This window comes from Linderina pennispora (genome assembly GCF_002104995.1).
Source record: "Linderina pennispora strain ATCC 12442 chromosome Unknown DL89scaffold_16, whole genome shotgun sequence".
NCBI classification, from domain to species: domain Eukaryota; kingdom Fungi; phylum Kickxellomycota; class Kickxellomycetes; order Kickxellales; family Kickxellaceae; genus Linderina; species Linderina pennispora.
In genome coordinates, this window is record NW_024468264.1 from 193,591 (window position 1) to 220,668 (window position 27,078).

Sequence of the window (27,078 nt, forward strand, 5' to 3'; positions counted from 1 at the left end):
TTCATGAACCGCCGTCTGTATATACTGGGCCAAAATACACGGAAGGAGAAGCGTGCCGCCGCTTAAGGGGTCTGCTCCCAATCACCGTGCCAGGATGCGACCGATAGTGCTCAGATGATGGTAGGGGCCGACGCGTGTCTTGTGCACCTGGGCTATAGTGCCGCACCCAAATGAGGCAACAGCCACTGCATTCCCATTCACGCCCCTGCGATGACGACCGAAAGAGCCACAATTCCGTTTGGGTCGCGCGGTTCCTTGGATCTGATTCGTCGGCTGCTCTCCGAAGCCTACCCCTGACGAAACCCGGTCACAGCTCATGGGAAAAATGATGCTAGGAATATGTGGCATCACTGCTGACGAATATGCCCTGGAGAGAATACCCGGATTTGGAACTGGGCCGCTCACAATTAAACCTTTATTTGCAACTCCAGCAGTTTTGTGGTTTTAAAAGCGTCATGTCATCTGCTAGATTTCCAATGTCAAACAATGTTTCGTTTGCACCCGCTTACCCCTTCGGAGCTTGGCGTCCGACTTGTGCATTCCGCTTCATTTGTTACACGTCTCGGGGGTAGAAAAAAAAAGCCGCAACGAAGGTTGCGGCTTAATGCGTCTCGCTTTGCGAGACGCGATTAGGCACTCCCCCTTGACAATTCCCTATTGCTAATCTCATCATTATCAATTGATTGGTGAATTTTTTATAGCTGCTCTGCGTTTTGGCAGTCATGTGATAATTGTAAGCCATCTAGCTACGTTTCGTATGTATGTTTCTTCAGTCCCAATTACCTTCCACTTTCTGCTTTAGATATTCTTCTTACCTTTATAAGTAGGCTTATTTTGTTGTTGATAAATGGCCAAGCGGTGTTATAGGCTAATATTTATTATTTAAACATCTAAGACAATAAAACCTCGTCGCAGAAGTTAAAGCGAAGCCAGAGCGGATAGTGGAAACTTTTTGAGACCGTGGTGTATGCACCTGCCTCTGTATTCGACAAGGTTGTAAATATGTAATCGATTCTGGTGCCAGCGCGAGTAGAATAGCTGTCGCTTGGAGTGGTCATTCGCAGGTTGTAGTTATTAAGCAATGCCTGGATCTGCCTCTGCTGCTCTCCATTTTTGCGCAAGTCGATATTGATGTCACAAGCAAGAACATAGTGCATGGAAGTCTCGCTGAAGTATGGTGCAATTGTGCTGGTGATCTGCTCCACGCGTGTGCCAGGTGATGCATACATAGAGATGAAGCGTGTCCCCCTGATTGTTGCTGCTGCAACACTTACTGACTGGCGGCCGAATCGCTGGATCCCGGCCATTACACCATGGACTAATGACTGGAGACGTTCTGACACGTAACAACAAGCACCTACAGCAGATGAACCATGTGATCCTCTACTAGCCGAAGCAACCATAGTGAAGCCTGGTATCTCACATGACTGGTCCTCACACAGCCAAGTTTCTGCAAAGAGTAGCAAGTCGCTATGCATGTAAACCTTGTCGCTAGTAACCAATTGGAGATGTGCGCGAAGGCTCTGAACATTGTGAAAGAGCAGCTGTTGACACTGACGAGGCTCACGTAGAAACCGAAATACGGGTAGTAGCTGACACTGCTGCTGTCGTGCATATTCCCTCTGCAAAGATGAATTTCTGTCAGGCGGTGAGGGTTCTCTGAAGTCGCCGATAAGGTAGAGGCCACTAGCTGACACTGCTCTAGAGAAGGCAACATACATGAGAGATCTTGTAAGGCTGCGACTGCTCCGGCCAGCTCCACCATTGTTACGATTACCCATATGGACAACCACCTTGGGATAAGTAGCGCCTTGGGATTTATGTATGGTGATAGCTTCAGCAGGAGCAAGTGGAAATTGTTCCCGAATGATTACTAGCTGTGAAGCCTCCTGCTGGCTAACTGTGACCTTAGAGCGCTCTAGGCTCACCCACTCAGGGGGAATCTGTAGGGCTTGTACCAGACCACATTCTCGCTGCCGCTTCTTTGCACCACAGCGCGGATCCGTCGGCTCTAGCCATACACGAAGAGGAATTTTCAACGAGCTGTCACGTCTGTGCATGCCATAGTCTATCTGCCGCACGATACCTGTTGCACCATTCACTAGGCCATCGCTGGTATCGACATTTATGGTAATCATATAGCGACCACCAATACATAAGAATAAACAGGTAGGAAGACCACCAGTCTCGCGAAGTGACAGGCTCCTTACTCTCTCAAGCGCAGCATCACGATGACCTTGGTTTCTTCCTCCAGTTGCTGTGTCTCTCGCATGGAACTCAATGGACTCTGTCCTAAGCGCCCTTAGCTGTGTATAGTTATGTGCATCAGCAGCGTCATTGCAGTAAAAGAGATGGAATGGCCGAGTGCCTTCCAATGCCACTGCAGGGACCTCTGGGAAAACACGAGCAAGGAATAGCTCCCGGTCTGGCTGCTCTAGTATGCCGACTGCAAGATTGTTAAGCGCTACTGCAAAGGGTGCATCATCTCGCTGCCGCATGATCTGTACCAGGCAGTGCACAGAGAATCTGAACCAGAGAGGGTCAGCTACAACAGTTTCGACAGTGCTGTTTGGAATACTGTAGACAGGCCTGTCCATCACTGGTGGTAGCTGATTGAAATCTCCAACAGCAATTATCGACTTACCACCAAAAGGTGCCTCACTGCCTGCAAAGTGCTGCAGGCGTGTGTGGATGTTCGTCAACATATTTAAGCCAACCATGCTTATCTCGTCAATAATAACCACTTTGAGTTCACTGAAGAGAGCACCCATGGTATTGGAGACACTAGCTGAGAGCCGCTCAGTACTGCCTCTTTGATTGACAGGTAAGCGAAATGCACCATGGATTGTTGCTGCACCAATGTTGAAAGCAGCCATGCCTGTAGGTGCACACAGAAGAACAGAAGGGCGATCAAGGTCCCGGTGGCGGTTATTGTCATCGAAAATTCGCAACAGCATCTCCTGCAATGCTGCAATCAGTAAGCTCTTTCCAGTTCCAGCTCCACCAGTGACAAAATAATAGAACGGGTCATCCTGTGATGTCACCATATGAACAAGGTGCATCAAGAAATCGCGCTGCTCATCATTTAGTTTGGCTACTAGAGCCTCGTACACCCTGTCTGTCATGCGCTCAGGTTTGGGGAACTCTGCTGCTGCTGACCGTGGAACATAAAGCCCTGCTTCACCACCAACATCAACAAAATGTTCAGGGTTTTCAGGCACATAGTCACCAAGGTCATTGGTATGCCACAAGGGGGCTTCAGTATCAGGCTCACTCTCACCCTCACGATCTGCCGCCTGATCATCAGCTGCATACATCAGGCCGTCAATGTCTTCCCCATCAATCCGGTTGAATTCTTGCCAGTTCTCATATATAGAAACACTGTGCTGCACATAACAGTGTGCAATATCAGGGATATCGATGAGCTCTGTCTGCTCGTTTCGCCAGGGATGAAAGAGCATGAGCTGCGACCGGTAGTAATCTAGCTCGTCCGTTTCCCTATGATACCGGATATACCGAAGAACTTTTGCATGCCTACGCCGCCGAATATACCCACTGCCATCGAGCAGTCTCATCTCTGCCTCTGTCATTGGTATATTCTGTTCACTGTCCTCACCCTCAGAAAGTCCATCGTCATTGACATTGTCATCTTCCATTTGCCTAAGTCTCTGCCTCTGTCTAGTAAGCCTAACCTCGTACCAGGCAGCAAAGCTAGCAAGGGTGGTATCCTCCAGCTCCACAGGCCTGTTTGTGTAGTGGTCCAGCAAATTCTTGACAAAGCATTCTGTCGAGTTGCCATCTGCCTCTGCAATGCGCTCTATTGCTGCTTGTGGCAAGAGCATGTGTGTGCGAAAACATGGTGGTAAAACATTAATATAAACCATTTTTCTGCTTGCACCAACCATGGGCATTTGAAGGACATTATATGCAGCTTCCTGGGCTGACACCTCGCTGTAGTTGTAGTGCGTATTCACCATACTGCGTAAGAGGCTGCGGATGGGCTGGTTCTCCTCAGCACTGTTATTAACTATGCGGTTTAGCATTGTGCTCATGCCACGGTCAGCTTTGCTGATATAGTCTGCTATATATGTGCAGCAGGCATAAGGGTCAAGGATGAATTGAATATCCATGTTTGAACGCTGCAGGCATAGAATCTTCTCTGAATACCCATTGATTGATATATCGCAAGGCTCACGCTTTAGGAATAGTGCTGGACGAGAAAGAGAAGATTGGACTGCATTGCAATAGCGTTGCATATCACCACCAATCCCTAGATGCATGAGGAAAGCCTCCATCGTAGGGTACCTTCGTGTCTCAGCTAACTGCTCAATATATCGGCGGATCCGCACATTTAGTTGTATCGCTGCAGCACGCACATCAACTGGTGTGTTCTCTGGCAGTGGGCGCAGTATCCGTGTCTGGTCCATAGGGTAGAAGGGTGCCCCAAATCGGCACTTAACATCTGGACGGCTATGCTTTTTGCAGGTTCGTGTGTGGCGGTGTAGCTGGAGCTGCTGTGCAACTTGGCCAATGTCGACACCACCTACTAGGTGACTTGTTGTGCTGCAAGTGATGATCTTATCAACAAATTCACAAATTGTGCTGTCTGTCATATGGTCCTCTTGGCTAAACACTGGTGCATCGCTTAGCCATAGCAGTATATGAGCATGTGGTGACCCTCGCTGCTGGAATTCAATCCGGTGGTACTTGTCAGCAATCTTATGCCCAGGAAAAGGTCCATCTGGGCAAGTCCACATCTTGACCAGCTCTCTGAACCGATAGTCGAAGTATCGTGCACATGTGACAGGATCAGACTGGACAAGCCGCTCCTTCTCCTCGCTAGGCAGTGCTTCAGCACCAGCCTCAGTTATAACGACATTCTCAAGAACCTTTTTGAGAAGGACAAGAAGTTCAGGCCACTTAACTTCAGCTGCAGAGATAGTAACAAACAATGTAGGGACACCAAGCTGACGCACCATCGCCATGAGCTTGCGCTTCTCATTGCGCCAGAACTCACCGGCTGTCCTAACCCCACTGAGTACTTTATATGCCTGATCTCTATGAACCATTGCTGCAATAAAATCGCCATCAATGAGCTGACGCGCAGTGGGAATTCTGCCATTAAGAGTCCTCTTCCGCAGGCAAATACTAAGATTCCGTGTCAGTTGCAAAAGCATCTTTTTTCGGTCCATGAACAGTAAATAATCGACTCTGGTTACAGCACGGCGATCGTAGCGGCGAGCAAAGGACTTGATCATATTAACATATGTGATCTTGTGCCCATTATGCATTGGTACCAATCGCTGCCCACAGAATATCTTTGGGAATGCTAGGAAGTCAGTATCTTCATCCATAAGAAGATATATTGGCACATTCCCCTCTGTTGGTGCTATCCGAATACCAAGGGTACTATCAGTGCTTACTAGTGCTGTCTCCTGATAGCGCGGGTTATCTATATATGCGTTGGTGTTATGATTTACCTCCTCATCTTCAATCGCAGCAAAGAGTTCTTCTGCTGAGAACTCATTAAGGTCTACTGACACCTGGGTTTCGATTACCCTATCTGTATTGGCATCACCAGTGGCATCTAGCTCAGCAGTACCAGCAACAGTGTTATGAGTCCCATCACTCACCACAGTAAGTTGGGCCTCCTCAGCCATATTGCGGTCCATCTCCTCTGCTTCAGCAATGCTCTGGATTAGCCAATTACTTGTGAGAAAGATGCTGTGGTCACGATATAATGGTGTCTGTATAAGGTACCGTGCAGCTGCCCAGACAAGATCCCGGTTAACATTACCAGAGGCATAGTTACGGATATGCCGCATCTGTCTTGTGAGACACACATGAATAATGTTGGTATCACTTAGGCGGCGTGGCAAGCTGTTGACAGATAGGTCCATGTTTGCAGATATATTTACAATCGGACCACGACTACGGAACTGCCCATATCCACCCATTGCCCGCCAGACTGACTGGAATATATGACGAACTGCAACAAGCCGCTCCTCTAGTCGTGTTAGGTTATTTAGGACATCAGGGATAGTTGGAAATTGGAGACCATTTGCCAGACAGCAAGCTGGAATATTTTTGGCCATAATAGCAGCCAAGCATGTCCTACAGAATAGGCCTCTGTCCATACTGGGGTTAAGCTGGAATGCTTTTGCAATAACCATCAGTGGCACGTCTCTTTCCATAAAATCCCCTCTGCTCCTCTCCTTCACTGACTTTTTAAACCACAGCTCACCACAGCAGCAGCATACATGAGTCGGACCCTCCTTTGTTCCTTCACGGAAGTATGCAGCAGCCACTGCCCAGCGCTCTGAGCAGACTAATGCACGAGCAATACGGCGAGCAGCTGTATCCTGAATCTGCTCATGTATGCGATAGTCAAGGTTGCTGCGTGCAAGTTGGCGAGCAGCTGTATCCTGAATCTGCTCATGTATGCGATAGTCAAGGTTGCTGCGTGCAAGTTGGCGAGCAGATGTATCCCGTATCTGCTCATATATACGATAGTCGGGGTTACTGCATGCAAGCTGACGAGCAGCTGTATCCTGTGTCTGCTCATGCATACGATAGCTAGGGTTACTACGTGCAAGCTGGCGAGCAGTTGTATCCTGGGCCTGCTCCTGTGCACGAATATAAGGGGAGCTACGCCTTCTTCTCTGGGCCTGGGCATTTCTATTCCTCTCGATAGCCAATTGTTCCCTTCCTTCTGGTGTCAACTGTAACCTTGCTCTGCGTCGACGACTACGTAGGCGGGCACTAGCTCTGCGATGCTCATCCAACTCCGAGTTACTAATTGACATCGTTTTTCTTTTTTTTTTTTTTTTCAGTTCTATGGTGAAAGTGAATATAACACCTTAGAGCTAAAACGAATTTATTGACTTCAACTACATAGCGGCTTATACTTTGCAGCAGCTCATAAAGTACAAGTGCCTTCATGGGAAAGCTCGGCACTGGTGCCTTAATTTTGTAGCGGCTTATACTTTGAAGAATGTGAACATGGGCAACCTAAGACTGTAAATAGCACTAGCTTAATTGGGATCACATTAATTTACTATATTAAATTAAAGTGTGACACACAGACAGACAGACAGACAGACAGACAAACCGATTTGAATAGGCACTCTGCGACGCTGGTTGGCGGGGGAGTGCCTAAAAGGAAATGCAATGCTCATGTGCGTTTCATAACAAGAGCAACGAGGAGAGTTGGCGGAAAGAGGACAATCAGACAGACAGTTCTGCACAGAGCCTGCTCAGTCGCTGGCCAGTGGCTGTACTTTGTGACGCCAGCGGCTATACCGACCTTCATTGTCGCCTGCATTATCTGTTCACGCATTTACAGCCTCGGCATGGCTATTCTCATCATCCCCTTTCACCGGGAGATGTTTCTTGTCTGCCTGTTCTCATGAATAGCTCAGGCTATATAGTGCAGTGGTTCTTTTACAAATGCAAAACATCAAGAAAAAGGCGTGCAAAGTCTCGGAACTTCCTTTGTAGCTCACCAGTCGGTGTCGCCATCAGTTTGATAGCAAAGAGCCGGCATCAAGCTCGTCGCTGACCAGTGCAGCGTCGGGGGCCGGCTCCTCGTGGTTCTTGAGGCGCTCCAAGGCATGCCTGACCTCCGCCTTCCAGTCAACCCACATGTAAATGTAAGTAATTTGCAGGGCAGACGAAATCATAATGCCAATACACAGGCCCCACCACAGACCAACAGCCTGCATGTGGTATGGGCCGTAGCCTAGGTAGAGCGCGATGGGGACAGCGCACAAGTAGAACCCAACTATATAGATGTTGGCGCTGATCTTCTGGCGGCCAAGGCCGCGCAGAATGGCGCCCAGGATGGCATTCAGGCCATCGCAGATGAGGAACGTGCATGCAACAGGCATCAATTTGGCTGTCTCGCGAGCGACATTTGGGTCCGAGGTGTAGACCGAGGTCCAGAAGTCGCCAAAGAACACCAAAAACATGGTGCCGGTCATGCCGACCATAACTGACGCGATGATGGACACATCGGCAGCAATGCGCGCCTGGCGTGGCTTTGCAGCACCGATCAGGTTGCCGATGCGCGGGCTGGCACCGAATCCCAGTGCATTGCTGAACTGGAAGATCAGACTGACAGAGTTGAGCATGATGGCCTGGCCAGCAAGCTGGTTGGCGCCAAAGTACGAGGCACCGATGGTCAAAAGCTCGAACCCGACCCACTCGGCACACACGGTAATGACGGCAGGGATTGCAAACCGGTAGTACTGGGACATGTTGCGGAAAGCACGGCGTGTCCATCCACCCCAGGTCTCGGCGGCGCTGGAGCGGCGCGCGTAAATCAGGATACCAGTGAACAGCAGCCAGTTGGATATGACATTGACGATCGGTGCACCGACAAACCCGATTCCGTAGGTCTTTGAGCGAACAAAGAAGAAGTTGTTGAACCAGTGGATTGGCGCGATAATCATCACAACCACAGTGCCAGCGCGCATAATCTCCTGTGCCTGAAGATAGCGCTTGAAGGCTTCGAACATGGACCACGGCCAGATGCCCAGAATCTGGATCCGCAGGTACATGCCGGCCAGGCTCGCAATCTCAGGATCCTGGCGCAGAAGCAGCAGAATGTCCTTGGCAAACCACAGAACCGGAGAGACAATGAATAGATGGGTTGTGACGGCGATGATGCCGCGCTGGAAATGGAATCCCACTAACCGCTTGTCGCGCGACGCTGTGAAGGCTGTGGAGCAGAACGTGTCCATGGCGGACACCAGGCCGATAGACGGCGCCAGCGCAAGAATGCCCATGCATGTCACCGACAGAGACATGGCGGCCAGCTGCTTTGCGCCGAGGTGGCTGACTGACATGACGTTTACAAAGAAGAACGACGATTGCAGCATCATGGTCAGGATGACCAGCGACGACGACGACGCCATCCATTTCGTCTCGCCCTTGGCCACGGCCAGCCATGGCGAGGTGGTGTCATGTTTGGAGATCTCGAGGCTGGTGGCAGATGGCGATGTGCTGAGGAGCGGTGTTGTCTCGCCGCTGTTGTGTGCTGTAGGGGCAGCAGACTCGAGGTCTGATGGGCGGGGCTGCGCGGTCATTGTTGTCTGTGGGTACCCTCCTGCAGTCCGAAATGAAAAAATATCGGCGATATGGAGGTATTAAATGACGCAAAAAATCGGAACAAAAGAGGGAAAAAGGAGGAATTACAGGTTTGTGCTGCCGCCAGAGGGAGTACCTTGCGCTTTATAGCTATCGAGAGGCTAAAACTCCTGTGTGGTCTGGGTGCGGCCTCCCTAAAGGCAATCCCTAGGGCGGTGCGCGAGCAGAACGGACAAATTATTTGGCGCAAACAAATTTCCGTCTGGCCGCAGCGCTCCTCTACGGCTTGCTCGTGTCCAATGCAATTGTGCCTTTGAACCCAAAAAAAATTCCCATTCGGTGCTGCAAATGGCAAGTAAAAGCAGACGCAGTGGTCAGTTGTTGTGGCCAGAGCACGCTTGCGCGCCTCAGCAGCAGATCCACTCCCCTGCCGTGAGAAAGCGACATCCATTAAATTGGCCCCCTGGTAATTGTCCATGACACATTAACAGCATATGTGATTCACGGCAGTGCAGCGCTGTAGCAGACACGTCTTCATGGCGCAAATCCCCGAGCTGCTCCGTCTACTACACCCGGCCATCGGAGGCGGTCTACTGGAGAGGAGTCGCAGGGCAATGCCAAGGGCGTTTCGGGTTTCTGGCCCAGGCGGAACTGTCCATCAGAAAGCGGGCGCTCGTCGGGCGCTGTGACGACTCGGGGACGCATCCGCAGCGCCATGACATTTGTAAGCTGGATCAACAGACTCTGCAGTATGTCAAATGACTGCTGTGATGCATATGGATAGAGACAAGGCGAACCCAGCGCCGTCCACACCGCTACCATTGGCTTGTCCATGGGCCTGGTGGAGGGGGTCAAGCTGCATCCGATGCTGGCTTTTGTCCCGCTTTCGATGAATACGCGTGTTTACAGAAAAAATGATGCTGCTGTTTATTTGCTGTCTACATTGCTCACGAGTCCTTGGCGAACAGCTCGGGCTTGGGCGGATCGATCTTGAACTTGTCTGAGCGGTGCGACACGTATGCCTGGAGCTCGCAGTTGGACAGATCGGGCACCACGTACGTGCGCACCTTGTTCAGATCAACGACGTAGTTGCCGTGCTTTGTGTGCTGTCCCATCGAGCCTGTGCGGTTACCCTTGTAAAAGTTGCGGCCCTGCTTCGACGTCATGACCCCGCGCTTCGCACCACGGAAAATACCCTTGATAACCTGCTGCATGGTCGCCACCCGAAATTATTGTGTAAGAAAAAAGGTTGAATTGAGTGCGTGTAGGACTGAAAAGACCGCCGTATTTCTTCACGCTGAGATAAACCCGCCACGCTCGCAGAGAGGGGCTGATTACTGATCTAATCGATTATCTGAAAAAGTTGTCGAAAAAATACCCAAAAAAAAAGTCCTGCAGTTTGTGGTCGCTCCGTTGTATCCGCCCCACACGCCTCGCCCAGCAGCTCTCTTCTGCTCGCTCGCTCACACTCTTAACATCATTCACTACTAATACTATCTGACAGCCATGGGAGTGCAAAAGAAGGAGGCGTACAAGCCCAACAAGGTTCCGGGGAACCTCAAGCTCAAGGGCGAGAACTTTTACCGCGACCGCAAGAAGGTGCAGTACATCAACATGCTCAAGGGCGGCAAGGCCAAGTACGACAGCAAGGGCAACCTGCTCAAGGCAGCGCCGTTCCAGTCGCGGGAGGCCGGGCCAGCGCGCATTGAGCCCAACCGCAAGTGGTTCGGCAACACGCGCGTGATCGGACAGAAGGCGCTGGAGGAGTTCCGCGAGCAGATGGCGACCAAGATCAACGATCCGTACCAGGTGCTCATGCGGCGCAGCAAGCTGCCGACCAGTCTGCTGCACGACAACACAAAGATCGGGCGTGTCAACATGCTGCAGACCGAGGCCTTTGGCGACACATTCGGACCCAAGGCGCAGCGCAAGCGGCCCAAGCTCAGCTTTGAGGACTTTGAGCAGATGGCGACACGCATTACGGACTCGAACGACAACTACGACCACAAGAAGGACACCAACCTGCTGGCCAACAAGCAGACCGACTACACCGATGCCGCCCGCGACTGGTACTTCAACGCCGGTACGTCGAAGCGTATCTGGAACGAGCTGTACAAGGTGGTGGACTCGTCGGATGTCATCCTCCACGTGCTGGATGCCCGCGATCCGCTGGGCACCCGCTGCCGGCACGTCGAGAAGTACCTGAAGGCTGAGGCGCCGCACAAGCACTTGGTGTTTGTGCTCAACAAGGTCGATCTGGTGCCGACGTGGGTCACGGCGCGCTGGGTCAAGGTGCTGTCGCGCGAGTACCCGACGCTGGCGTTCCACGCCAGCATCAACCACTCGTTCGGCAAGGGCTCGCTGATTCAGCTGCTGCGCCAGTTCTCGCGCCTGCACTCGGACCAGAAGCAGATCAGCGTGGGTCTGATCGGATACCCGAACACGGGCAAGAGCTCGATCATCAACACGCTGCGGCAAAAGAAGGTGTGCAATGTCGCGCCGATTCCCGGAGAGACCAAGGTCTGGCAGTACATCACCCTGATGCGGCGCATCTACTTGATCGACTGCCCCGGAATCGTGCAGTTCTCGTCCAGCGACACCGACGTCGACATTGTGCTCAAGGGCTCGATCCGTACCGAGAGCCTGCTCAGCCCCGAGGACTACATCCCCGAGGTCCTCAACCGCGTGCGCCCCGAGTACATCCGGCGCCACTACAACATCGAGAACTGGGCCGATGCCAACGACTTCCTTGGCGAGCTGGCCAAGATCACCGGTAAGCTCAACAAGGGCGGCGAGCCCGATCTCCATGTCGTCTCCAAGATGGTCATCAACGACTGGCTGCGCGGCCGTCTGCCGCACTACAAGGCGCCGACCGAGTACGCCGAGCCGCTGGCCGACTACGTGAAGAAGTCGGAGGAGACCGCCGAGTCGGCTGTTGAGAAGCAGACCGAGCAGGTGTCCGCTGACGAGGAGGTCGATGCGGAGGAGCCCGAGGAGGAGGTTGAGGAGGAGGTCGTTGCTCGCCACCACAAGGTCAACGTGACGCAAAAGTTCAGCAAGATCCCGGTTGTTGCCGAGTACCTGCCAGTTGATCTCGAGGGCGACAAGGAGCTGCGGCAGTCGGAGCGCGACATGGGCTCAGACAGCGAGGCAGAGAACGAAAAGTCAAACAAGCGCAAGAAGTCCGACAAGGACTCGGACAAGAAGAGCAAGAAGGCCAAGCGCGCTGCGGGCGAGGAGAACGACAACGAGCCGGACTGGGATGAGGTGTTCCAGAGCGTCGTTGGCGAGGAGGCTGATGCTATTGACTCGGAGCTCGAGTCTGGCTTCTCGTCGTCTGACAATGACGACAACGAGAAGAGCGATGATGAGGAGGAGGCCTCTGATGCCGAGGAAGCCCAGCCCGCGCCGGTGGAGGATGGGTCCGAGGAGGAGAGCCCGCGGAAGAAGCGCAAGGCACCGCGTATGACCACCAACAAGATGAAGATCGGCAAGCACTACTACCCAGATGCCAACATCAAGAACAAGAACCGCAACAAGGTGCGCCCGGTGGCCCCCGACGCCATGGTCAAGCGCATGCGCAAACCAGGATCGTGGACCGTGTCCAAGAAGAAGTAGTTCCTCAAAACCAAGCTCCGTTTCCACAATATATACCCGCTCTTTTTCAATATGCAATCGATTGGCCAGTAGGCAGATCGGCGGTGCATGGGTCCAGCGAAGTCCCAAAAAATTCATGGACGTGCGCATGGATTGTCACCTGAATCGTGGGGGCTGGGCGGACGGTGGCTGCCCGGCTGACTGGCCTGAGGCACGCCTCATGCGCCTTTCTCCTTCAAACCCTCTACTTTCGTACGCCCTTTTTCTGTATTGTCAACAAGTAGTTAGCCATGGCACCCAGCGTAAGTGTTCGGCAGCGAGCGAAGCAAGGAGCCAGAGTGCACGCATTGCTCTGAATTTCAAGGCCCACTCATGCAAACGGTATCCTGTAGGTATCCTTCATATTCAACCCAAACACGCATGCGCAGTCGGTGTGGGAAAAGGTAAGCACTACAGGGCAGATCCAAGCACCAGCAAAAACCGGCCCCAGTGAATACCTCACACTCACCGTACACTCCAACACGGACCGTTTCTAGCTCAGGCCGCACGCAGAAAAGAGGCTAGCCGGCATAAAATGGGTGGCCAAGCCAACCAAGCGTGCCGGCCACGCCCGCGAACTGGCCTACGCCAGCATCTTCAGCGACCACTGCACAGTGGTGGTAGCTATTGGCGGCGACGGCCTCTTGCACGAAGTGGTCAACGGATACATGGACGCCCACGGCAAGCAGTCCGGTGCCGCCATTGCAGTGATCCCTGCCGGCACCGGCAACGACTTCGTCCGGTCCTTTCCGAAGCCGCCTGCGGTGCCGGCGCCCGGCGATATCCTGGATCTGATCTTGAATGACCAGCGTGCGACAGTCGATATTGGCAAGTATAGCTGCACGAGCTCGGCGAGCGTCAGAAGCTCAACTGGTACCAGCGGTTATTTTGTCAATGCGGCATCGGTCGGGCTGGGCGGGCATACCGCGATGATGCTGGCGCAGGCGCGGTGGAAGAAATACGTGCCCGGATCCATTGCATACCTGGCTCAGGCCGTCAAGACGTATTTTGTCGATTATCGGGCTCCACTGGTCAGGTACTCGTTCTGTCTGAAGGATGGTGGCGGGGCATCGCCTGATGTCACAGCCAAGCTGTTGATTAGCGTCGTAGCCAACGGAAGAGTATTTGCCGGAAACATTGGCATTGACGCAGCTGCGCGTCTCGATGATGGGCTGCTAAGCTTTGTGTGCATAAAGAACGCCAGTCTGGCACAGGTCCTGGCCAAGGTTGTGCCGGCTGCGCTGCTATCGACGCTATCAAGTGTCCCACCAGCTCTGGGTGATATAGCGAAAAATGCAGTCAGCGTACACATGGAGGCAGTCGACGAAGACACAGTAATTATTATTGAGACGGACGGCGAGATTGCCGGCGTGCTGCCCGCAGACTTTGAGGTAGTGCCGCGGTGTCTCGACATAATTGCACTTGAGTTATAGAATGTTGGTATATATTTTTAGACAGAGATGACATAGAAGATTTGGTAATTAGATGGCGGTAGAGGGTAGTGAGATAAAGAGGTCATACCTATTTAGGAAGCAAGAGAAGAACATGAGCTCTGCCATGTGCAAGACAGGGCCTCACTCGTCTGCCTCATCCAGCGGCTCCCTGCGCGTGCTTGCAAGGTCCGAGACAAATGACGACACAAAGCTCCGGGCGCTGTTGTTGTACACCTGCCGGTACAAAATCTCCCACCGATCGAGCTTCTCCTCCTCGCTCATCACCAGCGCATCGTTGATTGCGTTGGAAATCGCCCGCGTATCCATTGGGTTGACACCCAATGCACCGCCGCTGAATGCGCCGTACGTGCCGACAAACTCGCTCAGAATCAGCGGCGAGTGCTTCTCGCGCTGGCACAGCACAAATTCGTGCGATGTCAGATTCATACCGTCGCGCAGCGACATGACCATCATTGCGTCAGCAGTAGACAGCAGCGCCAGGTAGTGGGTGTACGGGATGTCTTTGTGGAAGAAGACGACCGGCTGGTGCTCGATGTTGCCAAACTTGGAGTTGATCCGGTTGACGACATCCATGACTTGCACATGCAGCTCGTTGTGCTCAGCTGTGGTCAGGGCAATCTGGATGAACACGGTCTTGGAGGCATACTCTGGATGGTCGTTCAGGAACATCTCATAGCCAAGCAGCTTTTGGCGCACGCCCTTGACGTAGTCGAGCTTGTCGCGTCCGACTATCAGGTACTTGCCCGCGTACTTTTCCTTCAGGAACTGGATAAGATCGCCCACGGCAACATTGCTCCTACATGGTGGATAATTTGGGAAGATATTAGATTCGCTGGTTGCTCGGAGACATGGCCGCCAACTGCCCTTGTGCATGCAATAGCTGAAGCACAGGTGACGTCCTAATTAATGATCGCCGATGGCTGCTAATTGGCAGCGGCATTCAGGATTTTGCAAGAGGATTCGCATCAGGCGTGGCCAGGGAGGGGAGGGGAAAGAGACATGTCGTATGTCGGGTTGCATGCTATCGATGATGGCTGCCTGGCCTTTCATCATCCCTTCTGTTGATCATTGATGGTGGGGAGTGCGGAGCCACTTACCATTTCTCCTCAACGCTGGCTGGGTCAAGACCCATGGCATATTGGCCAACGACCACTGGCCCCTTGTCCAGAAACAGGCCGCTCGGCGACCCCTCGACACCAAGAACGCGCTTTGCAGTCTGAATAAAGTGCCGCTTATATGAAAAGGTCTACATGGAGCGGAACATTCCAAGGATTGTCAGTGTGTGGGTGGGGTATATGTGGAAAGGCCCACAACAGATGCTGCGCCCGCAGTACCGTGCCAGAAAAAAAAACAACAGATATGATACACAGCCAATGTCAGGTTGAGGCATAGCCTTTGTTTTCCTATGGTGGACACAGCACAGCAAATCCAAGCCCATGTATGCACCATGTCATGCCATGCATTATCAGGCTTTAATTAAAAGAGGATAGTCCCCGCCATAGCCATTTAGCGCGCCTCGCGCACTCGTCCTCCTGGTTTCAGGCAATAGGAGAGGGCCTGGCCGTGTTGCCGACAAGAAATCACCCACAGCAAATGCATGTACATATGCCCAACACACTTACCTGCAAGCCGACGACATCAGCCCCCAGCATCCCCTCAAGCAGCTCCTTGCGGACATGGAGGCAGCGGAAGATCTCAGAGCTGGGGAAGGGGATGTGCAAGAAGAAGCCGACCTTGGCGTGCGGCAGGCGCTCGCGAATCAGCTTGGGCAGCAGCATTAAATGATAGTCGTTGACCCAGATGACGTCTCCTTCGCGGTATATCTCGACAATGCGGTTGGCAAACTTCTGGCAGGTGGACAGTGCTGCCTCATACGCCGATTTCTCCCAGCCGTGCCAGTGCGGCATCTCGGGCATGATGTAGTGGAAGGCTGGCCACAGAAGCTACATGACAGGGAGTGGCAGCGACACAGCATGGGTTAGCAGACAGAAAGAAAAGGGCCCCAGATCGATAGCGCACAGATGCGCTGAAAGAGCATGAAAACTGATAAAGTGCAGATAGCATGGGGAGCGGACACCACCCGCTTATCACGGCATCACAGCACACCTGCTGCGTGCATATGGCCACACGCCAAAGCCTGCGTTTCCTGAAGGAAAAGCCAGGCGCTGGCACGGTGCTGGCGGGTATTAGCGGCATATTGTGTACATTACCTGCTTGCAGAAGCGGCTGTAGTGGCCCTCGAACTCCTTGTCGCTGACAAACACCGGCACGGTCTCGAACTCATCCAGCAGGCGGCTCGACACGGCGGCCTTGCGCTCCTCGGACCAGCTGTCGGTGCTGACCCCAATCTCGCCAATCCAGATGCGCTCGGCAAACTGGTCCAGGCTGGCGTTGACGCTGTTGAACAGGCCAATGTTGCCGACGTTCAGGTGCTCGACCACAAACTCATCGCTGGTGCCGGGTACTACCGACGGCGACCACGGCATATCGCCGGGCGACACCATCGAGCTGATGTCGCTGCCACTGCTGCTGCGCGTGGTGGAGATGTTGAGCCCCACCAGCGACGCTGTCAGCGCCGGGTCCGCGTGGCCATTTGTATTACCGTTACTCTCGGATACTTCCGCCATCAAGCCTGCTCCCCACCAGCCCGCGCTGCGATGCTGCGACCTCCTTGGCAGCGCCCGCCAGCGTCGCCGACTGGGCCGCACGCCCCACAGTCTTGCGTTTTGCCGGACTGCTATGCATGCCGCTCCGCCTTGCCTGCTTCTCGCGCATCAGATCCCGCGTCGCTTTGCGCGAATAATCCAGCGTATTGGCCGGCGGCGTGTGTGCGCCTGCTGCCTCATCAATGCTGAAGCCCAGCTGCGTCGGGTCCAGCCGCCGCACATGCGGCTGCTCGTCGTGCTCGGTCGTGCGGCGCCAGCCGCGCTGCGTCGCCGTTGGGAGGTGACTCGCCGGGCTCCTTGCGATCGGCGGAACCCGACCGTGAGATCGGCGTCAGCTTGAACGCATTCACCGAGAACGACGAGCGCCGCCGGCTGTGCGGCTGCCCGTGGTGGCCCAGCGGCGTTGTGTGTGTGCGGTGGACGCTGCTGCGCCGCCCCTTCCAGACCGAATTGCGGCCAGTCGACCCGCTGCGCATGTGCCGGTCGGCCGCTTGCATGGCGTTGCCTGGAGGCGTGCCGTTCTCAGGCCGGTTGGTCAAAGTTGACAGAGTACGGCGCAAAGAGCGACACCACGAGTACACGCGACTCCATAGTGCTGAGTGGAATGTGCCTTGGCTAATTTCGTTCGAGTGAAGAAAAAATGCGTGGCCAGGACGGCGATCAAAAGAGAGGAAGAGAGAGAAGACGCTGTTAGTAATGGAGCCAAGCCGAACACAGCCAGACGGGGGAGGAGGCTGGGTGGGAATAATGTATAGAGCACACAGAAGCGTGCGTGCTTGCTTGCTAGGGCAGTAGGGCACTTTAGAGAGGTGAAAATACAGCGCTGGCGAGGCAGAGGTGGAAGCAAGGAGAATAGAGATTTGTGTATAGCCGTGTGGAGTCCGTTCTAGCGAATGCCACCTTTTCGTGTCTAAATACAATGTTTGTCCAGGGGTGTTGAGGGTGGGTGATGGACACACCCCTGCAATCTTTCTGAAGAAGACGAAAAATGAACTGAGCCTGAGCACGGATATGCACCCGTATCATTCGCTGAGATACTGCCGAGGATGCCAGAGCCTGACAATCATTGACGAATCGCACTCCCTTCGCTCCACAGATGTGATATTCGTTTCGCCAGAATGACGGCCCCACACCCTCCTCGCCCAGGGACATGTGCCCCGGTGCTGTGGAGAATACCTCGTCGCCAAATGGGACTGCTGATATGCTCAACACGGGCCCATCGTTCCAAGAACAATGACGCGATACTCTACCTGGTCTGATTTGCTTATGCGAAGCAGTATATGAATCGTTTTCAGGAGTCGCCCCAAGGCCTTGTGTGTTTACCTGAAGCACAGTTTGAGAATCAGAAAACAGGGAGGAAACAGCCCAGCAGATAATCGAGGGTGTCTCCTGCCTGTGCCTCCGCGCACCCGCCTTTTATATGTGGCTAGCGAGGCAGCACCGCATCACGCAGACCAACTTCGCATCACTGACTGACGTCACTCGCTCCTTCCGCTCCCTTTTTGTTTGCGCTGCGCACCTATGAGGAACGCCAGGACACCACTGGCAGAACATGCAGAAAGCGACACTGGCAGCAGACCCGCGCTCCTTCACACTCCCCAAAAACATGTTTGCTGTGCACAACCGCGCGAGGTTTGACGACAAGGAGAGCCCCAGAGCTATCAGCAAGGCATCAATGAACCCACAGTGCGACCACAGGAGAGCGCTGGTGCCTCTGCAGCAGTCGCCCACGCCTTTGGCAGTCGCCTTCGCCAATGACGTCGTCCTGGCTCGTTCATCGATAGGGGATTTTTTTGGGCTAGCCTGGAGTGTTCGCAGCGCACCATACTAGGCAACTTGGGATACATGAGCAACTCAGGCGCTTCCCTCGCCGATTCCAGAACCTGCAAAAATCCGCTTCACCAACGAAACGATCCTCCTATTTTACGCGCCAACAGCAGAACCTATGCTCTCCACTCTCACACGGCGAGTTGTCCTCAGGGACTGTGGCTCCAGCGCACTCACTCGATCTCCGCTGCATGCACCGCCTGCCCGCATGTTCCACGGCCGCCCGGCTTCCTACGAGCCCCGCCCATCTCCGTCTGATTTGCTAGCAAAGAAGCCGTCCCCCGCCGATGGCAACGACCCGACCAGCCGGTTCTTCAGACAGCGCCGCGCCGAATTTATGTTCACGGCCGTCAAGCCACAGCAGTACAGCCACCTGCATCTCCCAGAAGTGACATTTGCGGGCCGCTCGAACGTCGGCAAATCCTCGCTGATCAACGCCGTTCTGCGCTCAAAGTCCCTGGTTAAGACGTCAAAGCGCCCGGGCCACACGTCGGCGCTCAACTTCTTCAGTCTGGCGTCCGATGCATCGCCACGCGCTCTCACTCTGGTGGATATGCCGGGGTATGGTTTCCGCAGTCGCGACGAGTGGGGCAAGTTTATCATGGAGTACTTGGGCGGGCGCCAGGAGCTCAAGCGCGTTTTCTTGCTTATCGAAGCCAAGGTCGGCAAGCCGAAACAGACGGATCTGAGCTTCCTGGAGCTGGCCGAAGACTACGGCGTGCAGACACAGATTGTCCTGACCAAGACCGACAAGCTGAAGAAGCCAGATCTCGACAAGATCAGCGAGGGCGTGGTTGCTGCCGCTCTGGAGGCTGCGCCGTCGGTAGTCCAGCCCACAGCCATCCACTGCAGCAGCCGGTCCAAAGACGGCATCCACTCCGTGCAGAGGGAGATTCTCAAAGTATGCAATATGCTGTCAAACATCAAATAGAATGTATTACTCCATACGGCGCCTCCACTCGCTAACGATAGCGCCAACGCACTCTGCCAGCATATCTTTTGCCGGCACATCGGACGAACACACTGAGACATTAGAACTCCCGGGCGCAGCCGCAGCATCGTCGGCCAGGATGCATGGGTGCGCCTTGATCATGCCTGAGTGGTACTTTACAAAGTTGGGCCACACGATCGAGTCAAAGTACCCAGGCGGGTCCGTCCACACGCCCTCCTTGGTTGCATATGCTGAGCGCGCCTCCCGGCGCTGCTTCAGCGTCTCGTATGATGCATAGATAAACAGGCCAATGTCCAAGGCGCTCTGCGGGTGCCTGACGGCATCGTTGTCATCATGGTAAAGCAAGATGCCGTCAACGAGCACGATGCAGAATGGAATCTGGTCGGCACTGTCGATTCCCAGGTCTTGTATGATCCAGTGCCGCATGCCGTCAATAACGGTGGTCGGAATTAGCTTGTCGATGTCCTCGGGTGGGTTGGCCCACTGCGATGCGAAGTGGTCGCGCAGATCACCCACGCTATCGGTTCCGTCGATGCCCTCCAGCCTCAGCCGCGTGCTCTCAATGTCAGCTACCAGTTTTTCCATGTCAAACGAGCCCGGGCAGTCCCAGTCCTGCACCCCAGCCGTGTCGTTCAATGGGATTTGGCTGTCGGGCTTGTAAAAGTCGTCTTGGTGGATAACCACTGTGTGTGGAAACAGCTTGATAAGGTTGAGTGCCACGGTGGTCTTTCCCGAACACGATGGGCCAGCCAATCCGACAACAACAACACGCGACATGATGAAATGACGAATAGACTACCTAAATGAGCGCAAATGTATAACACACTTGCCAATCCGCCACATTTTGTGATGACCGCATAAAGTGATCATTGCACATGTGGTAACTATGGATCTCATGCACACTGCGGAAACAGAACAGAATAATGCGACTGCTATTGTTACAAGCTCAAACAAAGTATTAAGGGTCGATGCGACGCGAGAGTGAGTAGAGAAGAGGAAAAAGAACAGACTACAGTACAAGGGCTAGTCGTAACAGCGCAAAGTGGTAAACGATAGAAGGGCAAAGAAAGGCGCTTACTGAGAATAGGCAGGGAGTAACAGTGGATACGAATAAGGTGATAGTGCAGTACACGGAGCCGGAAGCTAGAGGCTGATGATAGGATCCAAGACAGACAGTTCGATCTGCTTGAACTCGATGTCGTACGGGTTGTCATTCAGCTGCTTCATGAATTCAGATTCCTCGTCTTCGGTCTTGGTGGGCGTAGTAAACAGATAAATGTGTTTGCCAGTCTTCTGCACGATCGGCCGGAAGAACCTTAGGAATACGCGGCGCAGGTCATCGAGTGTGATATGCTCGATGTGGCGGGCGGACCACTTGATCGACTCTTCAAGCCCCGAGAACCCGCGCAGGATGGCTGTTGCATCGTCAAACGGGATGGCGCTGCCTGGGCTCTGGTATAGGCGGAATGTGTACATCGACTTGGACAGCCTCGAGCTGGACCTCATTGACACGCGCAGCCCAGCCTTCTTCGGTGCACATGTCTTCGATCACCTCCCACAGCGCGTGCAGCGCCTTGATAGGGTCGACTGCATGGCTGATGTAGATCGCCATATGGCCGTTTTCTGCGCGAGCGTGGATGCCGATTCCGTAGGCGTGGCCGCGTCCGCGGATTGCGTTCTTCAATGGTCCTTCTGAGCGACTCAGCAGCCCAGCCAGGATTTGGAAAGAGAATATGTCAAGTGCTGGCAAGGACTCGAGCTGCTTGTCGATGGAAACCAATGCCGTATCCACTGGATCCTTGGGGATGTCGAGCGGGACCTGGACGCCAAAGTATGATGTGCGTAGCTCCGGCAGCTGCACATGCAGGCCCAGTGGCTTTTTGAGGATCGACAAACAGGCGGCTGCCGCGACGCTCACCAGGCGGTCCCGCAACCACAGGGCTCTTGTGCTCCGGCACAGCCTTCACTGGCTGTGCTGTGCTCCTGCGGCGCTTGCGTGGCGGCCCAGACGCCTGCAATTGTGCGGTAGTGATCAAGGGGATTGGCGAGGCGTAAGGCACTACGGGCTCGGAAGGCGACGATGGAGCGATGATCGTCAGGTGGGTCTCACGCCACATGCTTGTGCGCACCCGCCACTCCTCAATCAAAGCGTCCACTATAACGCGAGCCTTGATGTCGGTTTGCTTCTCAGGCAAAGTGACATGGAGCAGCCCAGTGCGGGCTATGCAGTTTGCAAAATGCATGCGGATGCGGGCAATTGCATCGCTTACTTTGTGCGTGCTGGATGGCATCGCATCGTCTCCCGACACTGCGCTTGACAGAGACTGCGTCACAGACTTCATGAATGATGCCTGGAAGTACAAATTCAGGACACGTCCCAGTGGCTCCTTGCTGGTGTTTGTGATGACACCAGGCACAAGCGGGTTCCTGACCAGCGAGCTGGCATCGAATGCACCAGGTGCACGCAGCCACTGGAACATGTCAATGAGTATCGAGTTGTGCATCTCCTTGTTGCGGTTCACCATAGCTCTGAGGCGGGTAGCAGTTTTGTGGATAGCATCGATGCCAAAGTCGCCAAACAGCAGTTTCAAAACCATCAGCCCTGAACGCAGCGCGCAGATTGCTGCCTGTCGTCGACCCGTACAGGGTCAGGACCTCATACGGCCAATGACCGCTGTTTTCCAAATCAGAGTAGTTCGCCAATGTAAGGCTCTATGCTGGGTAAGAACTTTGCTGAACGACGCATCCACCTGCTCGCTAGGAATGTACTGCATGGGCATCTCGGATGGCTGCATCTCCTGGCCGTCATCGCCATTCATCAGCTCGGATGCAAGGGCTGAGGGTAGAATAAGTCCAGTGCGGACTGGCCAGAAGCTCAGTAAACAGAACCAGGTACGGATACAAGTCGCAAGACAGGCCAGCCAAAGGCAGGGAGACCTGGAACCTGGCCTCAATCTCAGTCGGCACGACCAACACGCGACCGTAGCCAAACGGTGTTGCTTGGCCCGCACGCTCGCTAGCCAAGTTGAACCCGAATCCGTAGAACGGCGGCAGTTGCACTTTGGAGACATCGGGCGTCGGGGGCATCGCCCTCAGCACTTCCATCGGAATGTTGATCTTGGTTGACTCCATGGCCTCAGCGTTCTTTCGCTCGACCTCCTTCATCTTCTCCGGCGTCAGGCTTTCCAAGAATGAGCGCTTTCTCAGGTTGCGTTCGGCCTCAATCTGAATGCTCATCTTGGAGTCTGGAATCATTGCCAGGTGCACCAGCTTGTTGTCAATCAGCCAGCGCTGCATAAGTGCTTCCCAGAACTTGTGGTCCTTCTGCTCGAGCTCACGGCGGATCGTGAACTGCTTGGCACGCGAGCCAAACTTAGGCCTAGACTTTGCAATTGACTCGGGCGAGAACCGGAACGCTGTTGCATCGCGAGACAGCATCTGGACGAGGCCATACATATCAGCGTAGTCCATCGCCGTCTTCCCGAAGGCTGCTGCAATAGCCGCGTTGCGCTTGACAATATAGCTGTGGAAGTGTGACCACCGGTGTTCCAGCCAGTAGTCGGTCATGTATGTGAACACGTCCATCAACTTACGGCGGTAGCTGTTATGTGAGAACAGATTAACTACATCGTCGCTCTGTGTAGTCAGGTCAGTAGCCCCGTAGGCTTCGGCAGGCGACGGGTAGCTGCTTGCTGCACTTGCTGATTGGGATACAGGAACATATGTGGGCGGACGGCGGTTCTGCGTCGACATGGTAGTGGATGCCACTGCAGCTCCCAGGTGCGTGGCATACGATTTGAGAGGCACCTCGAGAAAATTGAGCTCAATCATGGTTGGGATATACGGGCGGATGGAGAAGTCGATATCCCCGGCAATCTGCACTGGGCGGTTGGTGAACCTCAGACGCATCGGTGATGTCGGCTCGTTCTTCAGATAGTCGATCAGCATCTCCAGCGCAATCTGGGTTTCGACATCCTCGCAGGCCGGCCCCTCCCACGCAAATGCCATTGAGCCCTTGGTGGTCCTCTCTGACGCAAACACGACGTCGTGGCGACGCTTTTCGCGGGTAATCTGCGGCGATTTCATTGGCTGAGAGATCTTGGGCGGCGCGGCTGAAATCTCGGCATCCAGTTTGTCCAGCGCATCAAAAATCTCGGCTGGGCACTCATCGTAGGCGCCGACGAGAAGCAGGGTGATGTCACCGTAGTTGTAGTATTTGGCGTGGTACTCTTTGATTTCATCGTTTGTCAGCTCGGAGATGCTCTGCGGAAGGCCGCCGGCTCCAAACGAGTACGTCGACCGAGGCGGGTACATGTTCTGGCGCAGGGTCAAGTGACCGCACAGAGTGGCTCCTTGAACGCAAGATCGCTCATTTCGCTGAGTACAACGCCCTGCTGCTTGCCATCAGTGTCCACATGGTAGACCTACGAAGGGAAAAAATCAGCAAAGGGCAGCTTTGGGCGCTCGTGATCATGCGCGGGTTGTCGAGGCAATAGTGAAAAGGGAAGCGCACCGCAGAGTGCAAGGACAATGCATGCCACGTCTGGTGGTCCACTCTTTTTATAGAACAGCGCATAGCCGCATTGTGCTATAGGGAGCGGGGTTCGTGAGCCCATGACAGGTTCATCCGCGTGAAGGCGCCGAACCTGTTCACAAGATAGCACAGCTGCATAGCTTGGGCATAAATTAACATTGCGGACAGGCACGCGCAGGGGCGCCTCGACAAATCACAGGCAGGACCCGCGTTGATTCCAGGACCCGCCTTTCGCCCAGCACACTATGCGGGTATTTTGGCGACTGGGGGCGGACTTGCCAAGCGTCATATCTCTTGTCTTTTCTCTAATGCACGAACCTGCAGCCAGCACTGTGACATTCACACATGGACGCATAAGGAATTGGCAAGCAAAAATAGACAAGGGGGCTGATCGCTGATGTGGCCAGCATCCATCGCAATGGCAAGTAGGAAATACAAAAAGCTGGGACACTAATGATGCCAATTTGGGCAGCTGGCAGCAGTGGGCGGATATGCATCGTGAACAAAAAAGGAGGTAGGTGCGGATACATTGGCTGCGAGCGATTTGTACAATCGACACGCAAGCGCGCGCCGACATTTGATGGACAAGAATGCATATGCAACTTTGCGTCTCGCTTGGGAGCAGCAAAAAGGAAATGCTGCTAGTCCATGCATGTGTGTTGAGAAGTAAACAATAAAAGCAAGTGACGGAGATTGCACGCTATTCTTCAGGCAGTGACTTCATCCCTGCGCTATTCCTGTCCATGGCGTCCATGACATCCATGACGTCCATGAAATCTATGACGTCCATGATACCCATGATGTCTATGATGTCCATGATGTATGTGGCGATAAAGTTGGGCAGGAGGAACAAAGAGGTGTGTCTAGAAAAAAACAACATAGCAATATGCATCCCTCGATCAAGCAGCAAGGTTTGAAACTCACCTCAGTTGCAAAATGCGTGTTCAGCAGCAGCGGGTGCATGATGTGATCAAGTGCGACGGGCAGGACATTTGCAGCGCCCTGCTGGGTGAGCCCCATGAACTTGAACAGTGTCATGTCATTAAAGGTCGTCGCGTTCATGGGCAGGCCGAGGTTGCGCGATGCCACTGTGTCGATGTATCCACGGTAAGGGAACGCCTTTGACCCACAAAACACCACTACATACGCGAGAAAAACCAGGCATGGGTAAATCGTGATATCCGAATATGGATCCGCACACTCCGCCTCGCCTCCGTGTACTTACAGTGCTCCAGCGTATGCGGCTTCCCCTTGTGATCCTTACATGGCGTTGGAACGCACACTGCCATTTTGCACACCGGGCCGGGCACCTGGCATACCACAACTCGGAAGTCGCTTGCCCGGTGCTTGTACACAAAACACGGGAATCCTTCACGCTCGCCGTTCTCGAACGCCGTCTGCTCCTCCAGAACGTACTTGTCGGCCATGTCCTGGTGTGGTTTTGTGCTCGGGAGAATAAGGGTGTAGAATAATGGGAATTACCGGGAATAAGGACAAAGTGGAGCAGGAGGTGAAATAGAGGAGGGGGAGCAGAGAGCTGGGGCTTCTCACGCGGCCAAGCTTTTTCTTCTTGCGTAGGTGCCAAAGAGGGGTTTCTGTTTTAGTTCAGGTGCACGCTTGCCCCTAGTTGTTTGCGGGTTGCCACTCTTCTCTATCGCCCCTGGTGATAAACAGATGCAAAAGGGACACGACTCGGAAACAAAAAGCAGTCCCTGCTGCTTACTTCAGAGAAGGGACAAGGCTGCGCAAAATGCAAAAAACAGTTGCGCTTTTTTCGCAGCGGCCAGTCAGAACGAGCGTCCAGAGGTGGTGGGTCCTGTAACGAATAGCAATTGCGCCCAGCGTAGAAATACAGCTGCTCAGCGCCGATGGCTTTTTATTTTTCACTAGACTAGCTTGCGCACAGGCAGCAGCGAGGAATGGGTTTACAAGAGACAAGGAGCGCGCGAGAAGCTGAAAGGTAGGTAGAGAAAGAATAGCAGAACTGGAAATCGAAAAAAGTGCGCGAAGGCAGCTGCCCTTTATAACGGAAAACCCACTTTTTAGGCGAACCCGGGAGGGGGTGGGTGGTGACCCCCAGTGGAATTTGCAAAAACCCGAGATGGTGCCAGCGCACTTTCTCCAACCGTCGCAATGTTCAGTGATGAGCTACATAAAAGCAATATATTTGGTTCTTGCAAGCAAATTACACTCATTGTTAAGGGTTTCCTGAAAGGGAGGAGTGAAGCTTAATATCGCGCAATACCACGGCCAGGGCGCCACAAAAGGACGTGGAATCCTCAGCAGATACTCGACAAAGAACCAAGCACAGACTTTACCAGCAGCATCTGTGCATTGTAGAGAAGCGCGGTTCTGAGTATGGACAGGTGTTGTATTTACATCCGGCCCCCTTTGCTGCTTCGAACAAACAAAGCTAGCAAGGCGCATCCTTTGGAAATGGACACACCGGAACGACAGGGAATGCAGATAGCGGTGGTGGGGAGAGGGGGGAAATGATCGTCTAATTAAAAAAGCGACATCAGTCATCCGGACACTGCTGGGTCTCACATACAAGTCGACATGGACATGCATATATTGAGTCGAGCCAGGGAAAAGCAGAAAGCAAAAAGCAAAACAAAGCAGACCCAAAACCACAGGCAGGCTCATCCAGTGGGCGAGGGGGCATAGGGTGAATGCCCGGGTATTGCCATTATGCCCACTCGGCTGCTGACATCAACCCACATACACTAGCTCGCAAACATCCACACCGCATGACTCTTGCCAGAGCACGCTCCACACAGCAAAGAAACAAAGCAGATTTGTGGCAAGTGCCCAAAAGAAAATCAGACATCACCCGCTGACACCGCCCAGATGATGCTGGCCACTCTCGGCAAGCCCAGCGAGCCATGTGAGCTTGCTGCACACCCAGCACACATATCC

The 27,078-nt window shown here is 53.7% G+C and overlaps 8 protein-coding genes across 8 annotated transcripts; 2 read left to right on the forward strand and 6 right to left on the reverse strand.

Moving 5' to 3' along the window:
• Positions 1-746: 746 nt before the first annotated feature.
• On the reverse strand, positions 747-1,822 carry DL89DRAFT_270250 (uncharacterized protein). The gene is made up of 2 exons (XM_040888626.1): positions 868-1,822; positions 747-827 (listed from the first exon to the last, which is right to left on the reverse strand). The coding sequence occupies exon 1, from the start codon at positions 1,779-1,781 to the stop codon at positions 891-893; it is 891 nt and encodes a 296-aa protein (XP_040740333.1). The 5' UTR covers positions 1,782-1,822; the 3' UTR covers positions 747-827; positions 868-890.
• Positions 1,823-7,211: 5,389 nt separating this feature from the next.
• DL89DRAFT_270251 (MATE efflux family protein) lies at positions 7,212-9,420 on the reverse strand. The gene has a single exon (XM_040888627.1). It carries the CDS (start codon positions 9,087-9,089, stop codon positions 7,521-7,523), a length of 1,569 nt encoding a protein of 522 aa, XP_040740334.1. The 5' UTR covers positions 9,090-9,420; the 3' UTR covers positions 7,212-7,520.
• Positions 9,421-10,091: 671 nt separating this feature from the next.
• Positions 10,092-10,295, reverse strand: DL89DRAFT_209924 (uncharacterized protein; the record flags this gene model as incomplete). The annotated part of the gene is made up of 1 exon (XM_040884174.1): positions 10,092-10,295. A coding segment is annotated over one exon (204 nt), but the record flags the coding sequence as incomplete, so codon positions are not given.
• Positions 10,296-10,461: 166 nt separating this feature from the next.
• Positions 10,462-12,708, forward strand: DL89DRAFT_249511 (NGP1NT-domain-containing protein; the record flags this gene model as incomplete). The annotated part of the gene is made up of 2 exons (XM_040885163.1): positions 10,462-11,991; positions 12,097-12,708. Exons 1-2 carry the CDS (start codon positions 10,597-10,599, stop codon positions 12,706-12,708), a joined length of 2,007 nt encoding a protein of 668 aa, XP_040740336.1. The 5' UTR covers positions 10,462-10,596.
• Positions 12,709-12,977: 269 nt separating this feature from the next.
• On the forward strand, positions 12,978-14,159 carry DL89DRAFT_325112 (uncharacterized protein; the record flags this gene model as incomplete). The annotated part of the gene is made up of 3 exons (XM_040891504.1): positions 12,978-12,989; positions 13,080-13,130; positions 13,224-14,159. 3 exons carry the CDS (start codon positions 12,978-12,980, stop codon positions 14,157-14,159), a joined length of 999 nt encoding a protein of 332 aa, XP_040740337.1.
• A 141-nt stretch (positions 14,160-14,300) lies between these two features.
• On the reverse strand, positions 14,301-16,666 carry DL89DRAFT_226730 (glycosyl transferase; the record flags this gene model as incomplete). Its single annotated transcript, XM_040884822.1, has 4 exons — positions 14,301-14,976; positions 15,278-15,426; positions 15,803-16,123; positions 16,391-16,666. The coding sequence occupies 4 exons, from the start codon at positions 16,664-16,666 to the stop codon at positions 14,301-14,303; spliced, it is 1,422 nt and encodes a 473-aa protein (XP_040740338.1).
• A 2,832-nt stretch (positions 16,667-19,498) lies between these two features.
• DL89DRAFT_270252 (P-loop containing nucleoside triphosphate hydrolase protein) lies at positions 19,499-20,440 on the reverse strand. The gene has a single exon (XM_040888628.1). The coding sequence runs from the start codon at positions 20,400-20,402 to the stop codon at positions 19,611-19,613; it is 792 nt and encodes a 263-aa protein (XP_040740339.1). The 5' UTR covers positions 20,403-20,440; the 3' UTR covers positions 19,499-19,610.
• A 328-nt stretch (positions 20,441-20,768) lies between these two features.
• On the reverse strand, positions 20,769-25,586 carry DL89DRAFT_295580 (uncharacterized protein; the record flags this gene model as incomplete). The annotated part of the gene is made up of 7 exons (XM_040890655.1): positions 20,769-21,077; positions 21,106-21,480; positions 21,518-22,252; positions 22,355-22,461; positions 22,490-23,942; positions 25,084-25,298; positions 25,385-25,586. 7 exons carry the CDS (start codon positions 25,584-25,586, stop codon positions 20,769-20,771), a joined length of 3,396 nt encoding a protein of 1,131 aa, XP_040740340.1.
• Positions 25,587-27,078: the final 1,492 nt, after the last annotated feature.

Coding starts and splice junctions, on each gene's coding strand:
- DL89DRAFT_270251 (XM_040888627.1), bottom strand. CDS start 9,089: ATGACCGCGCAGCCCCGCCCATCAGACCTCGAGTCTGCTGCCCCTACA.
- DL89DRAFT_270252 (XM_040888628.1), bottom strand. CDS start 20,402: ATGTCGCGTGTTGTTGTTGTCGGATTGGCTGGCCCATCGTGTTCGGGA.
- DL89DRAFT_270250 (XM_040888626.1), bottom strand. CDS start 1,781: ATGGGTAATCGTAACAATGGTGGAGCTGGCCGGAGCAGTCGCAGCCTT.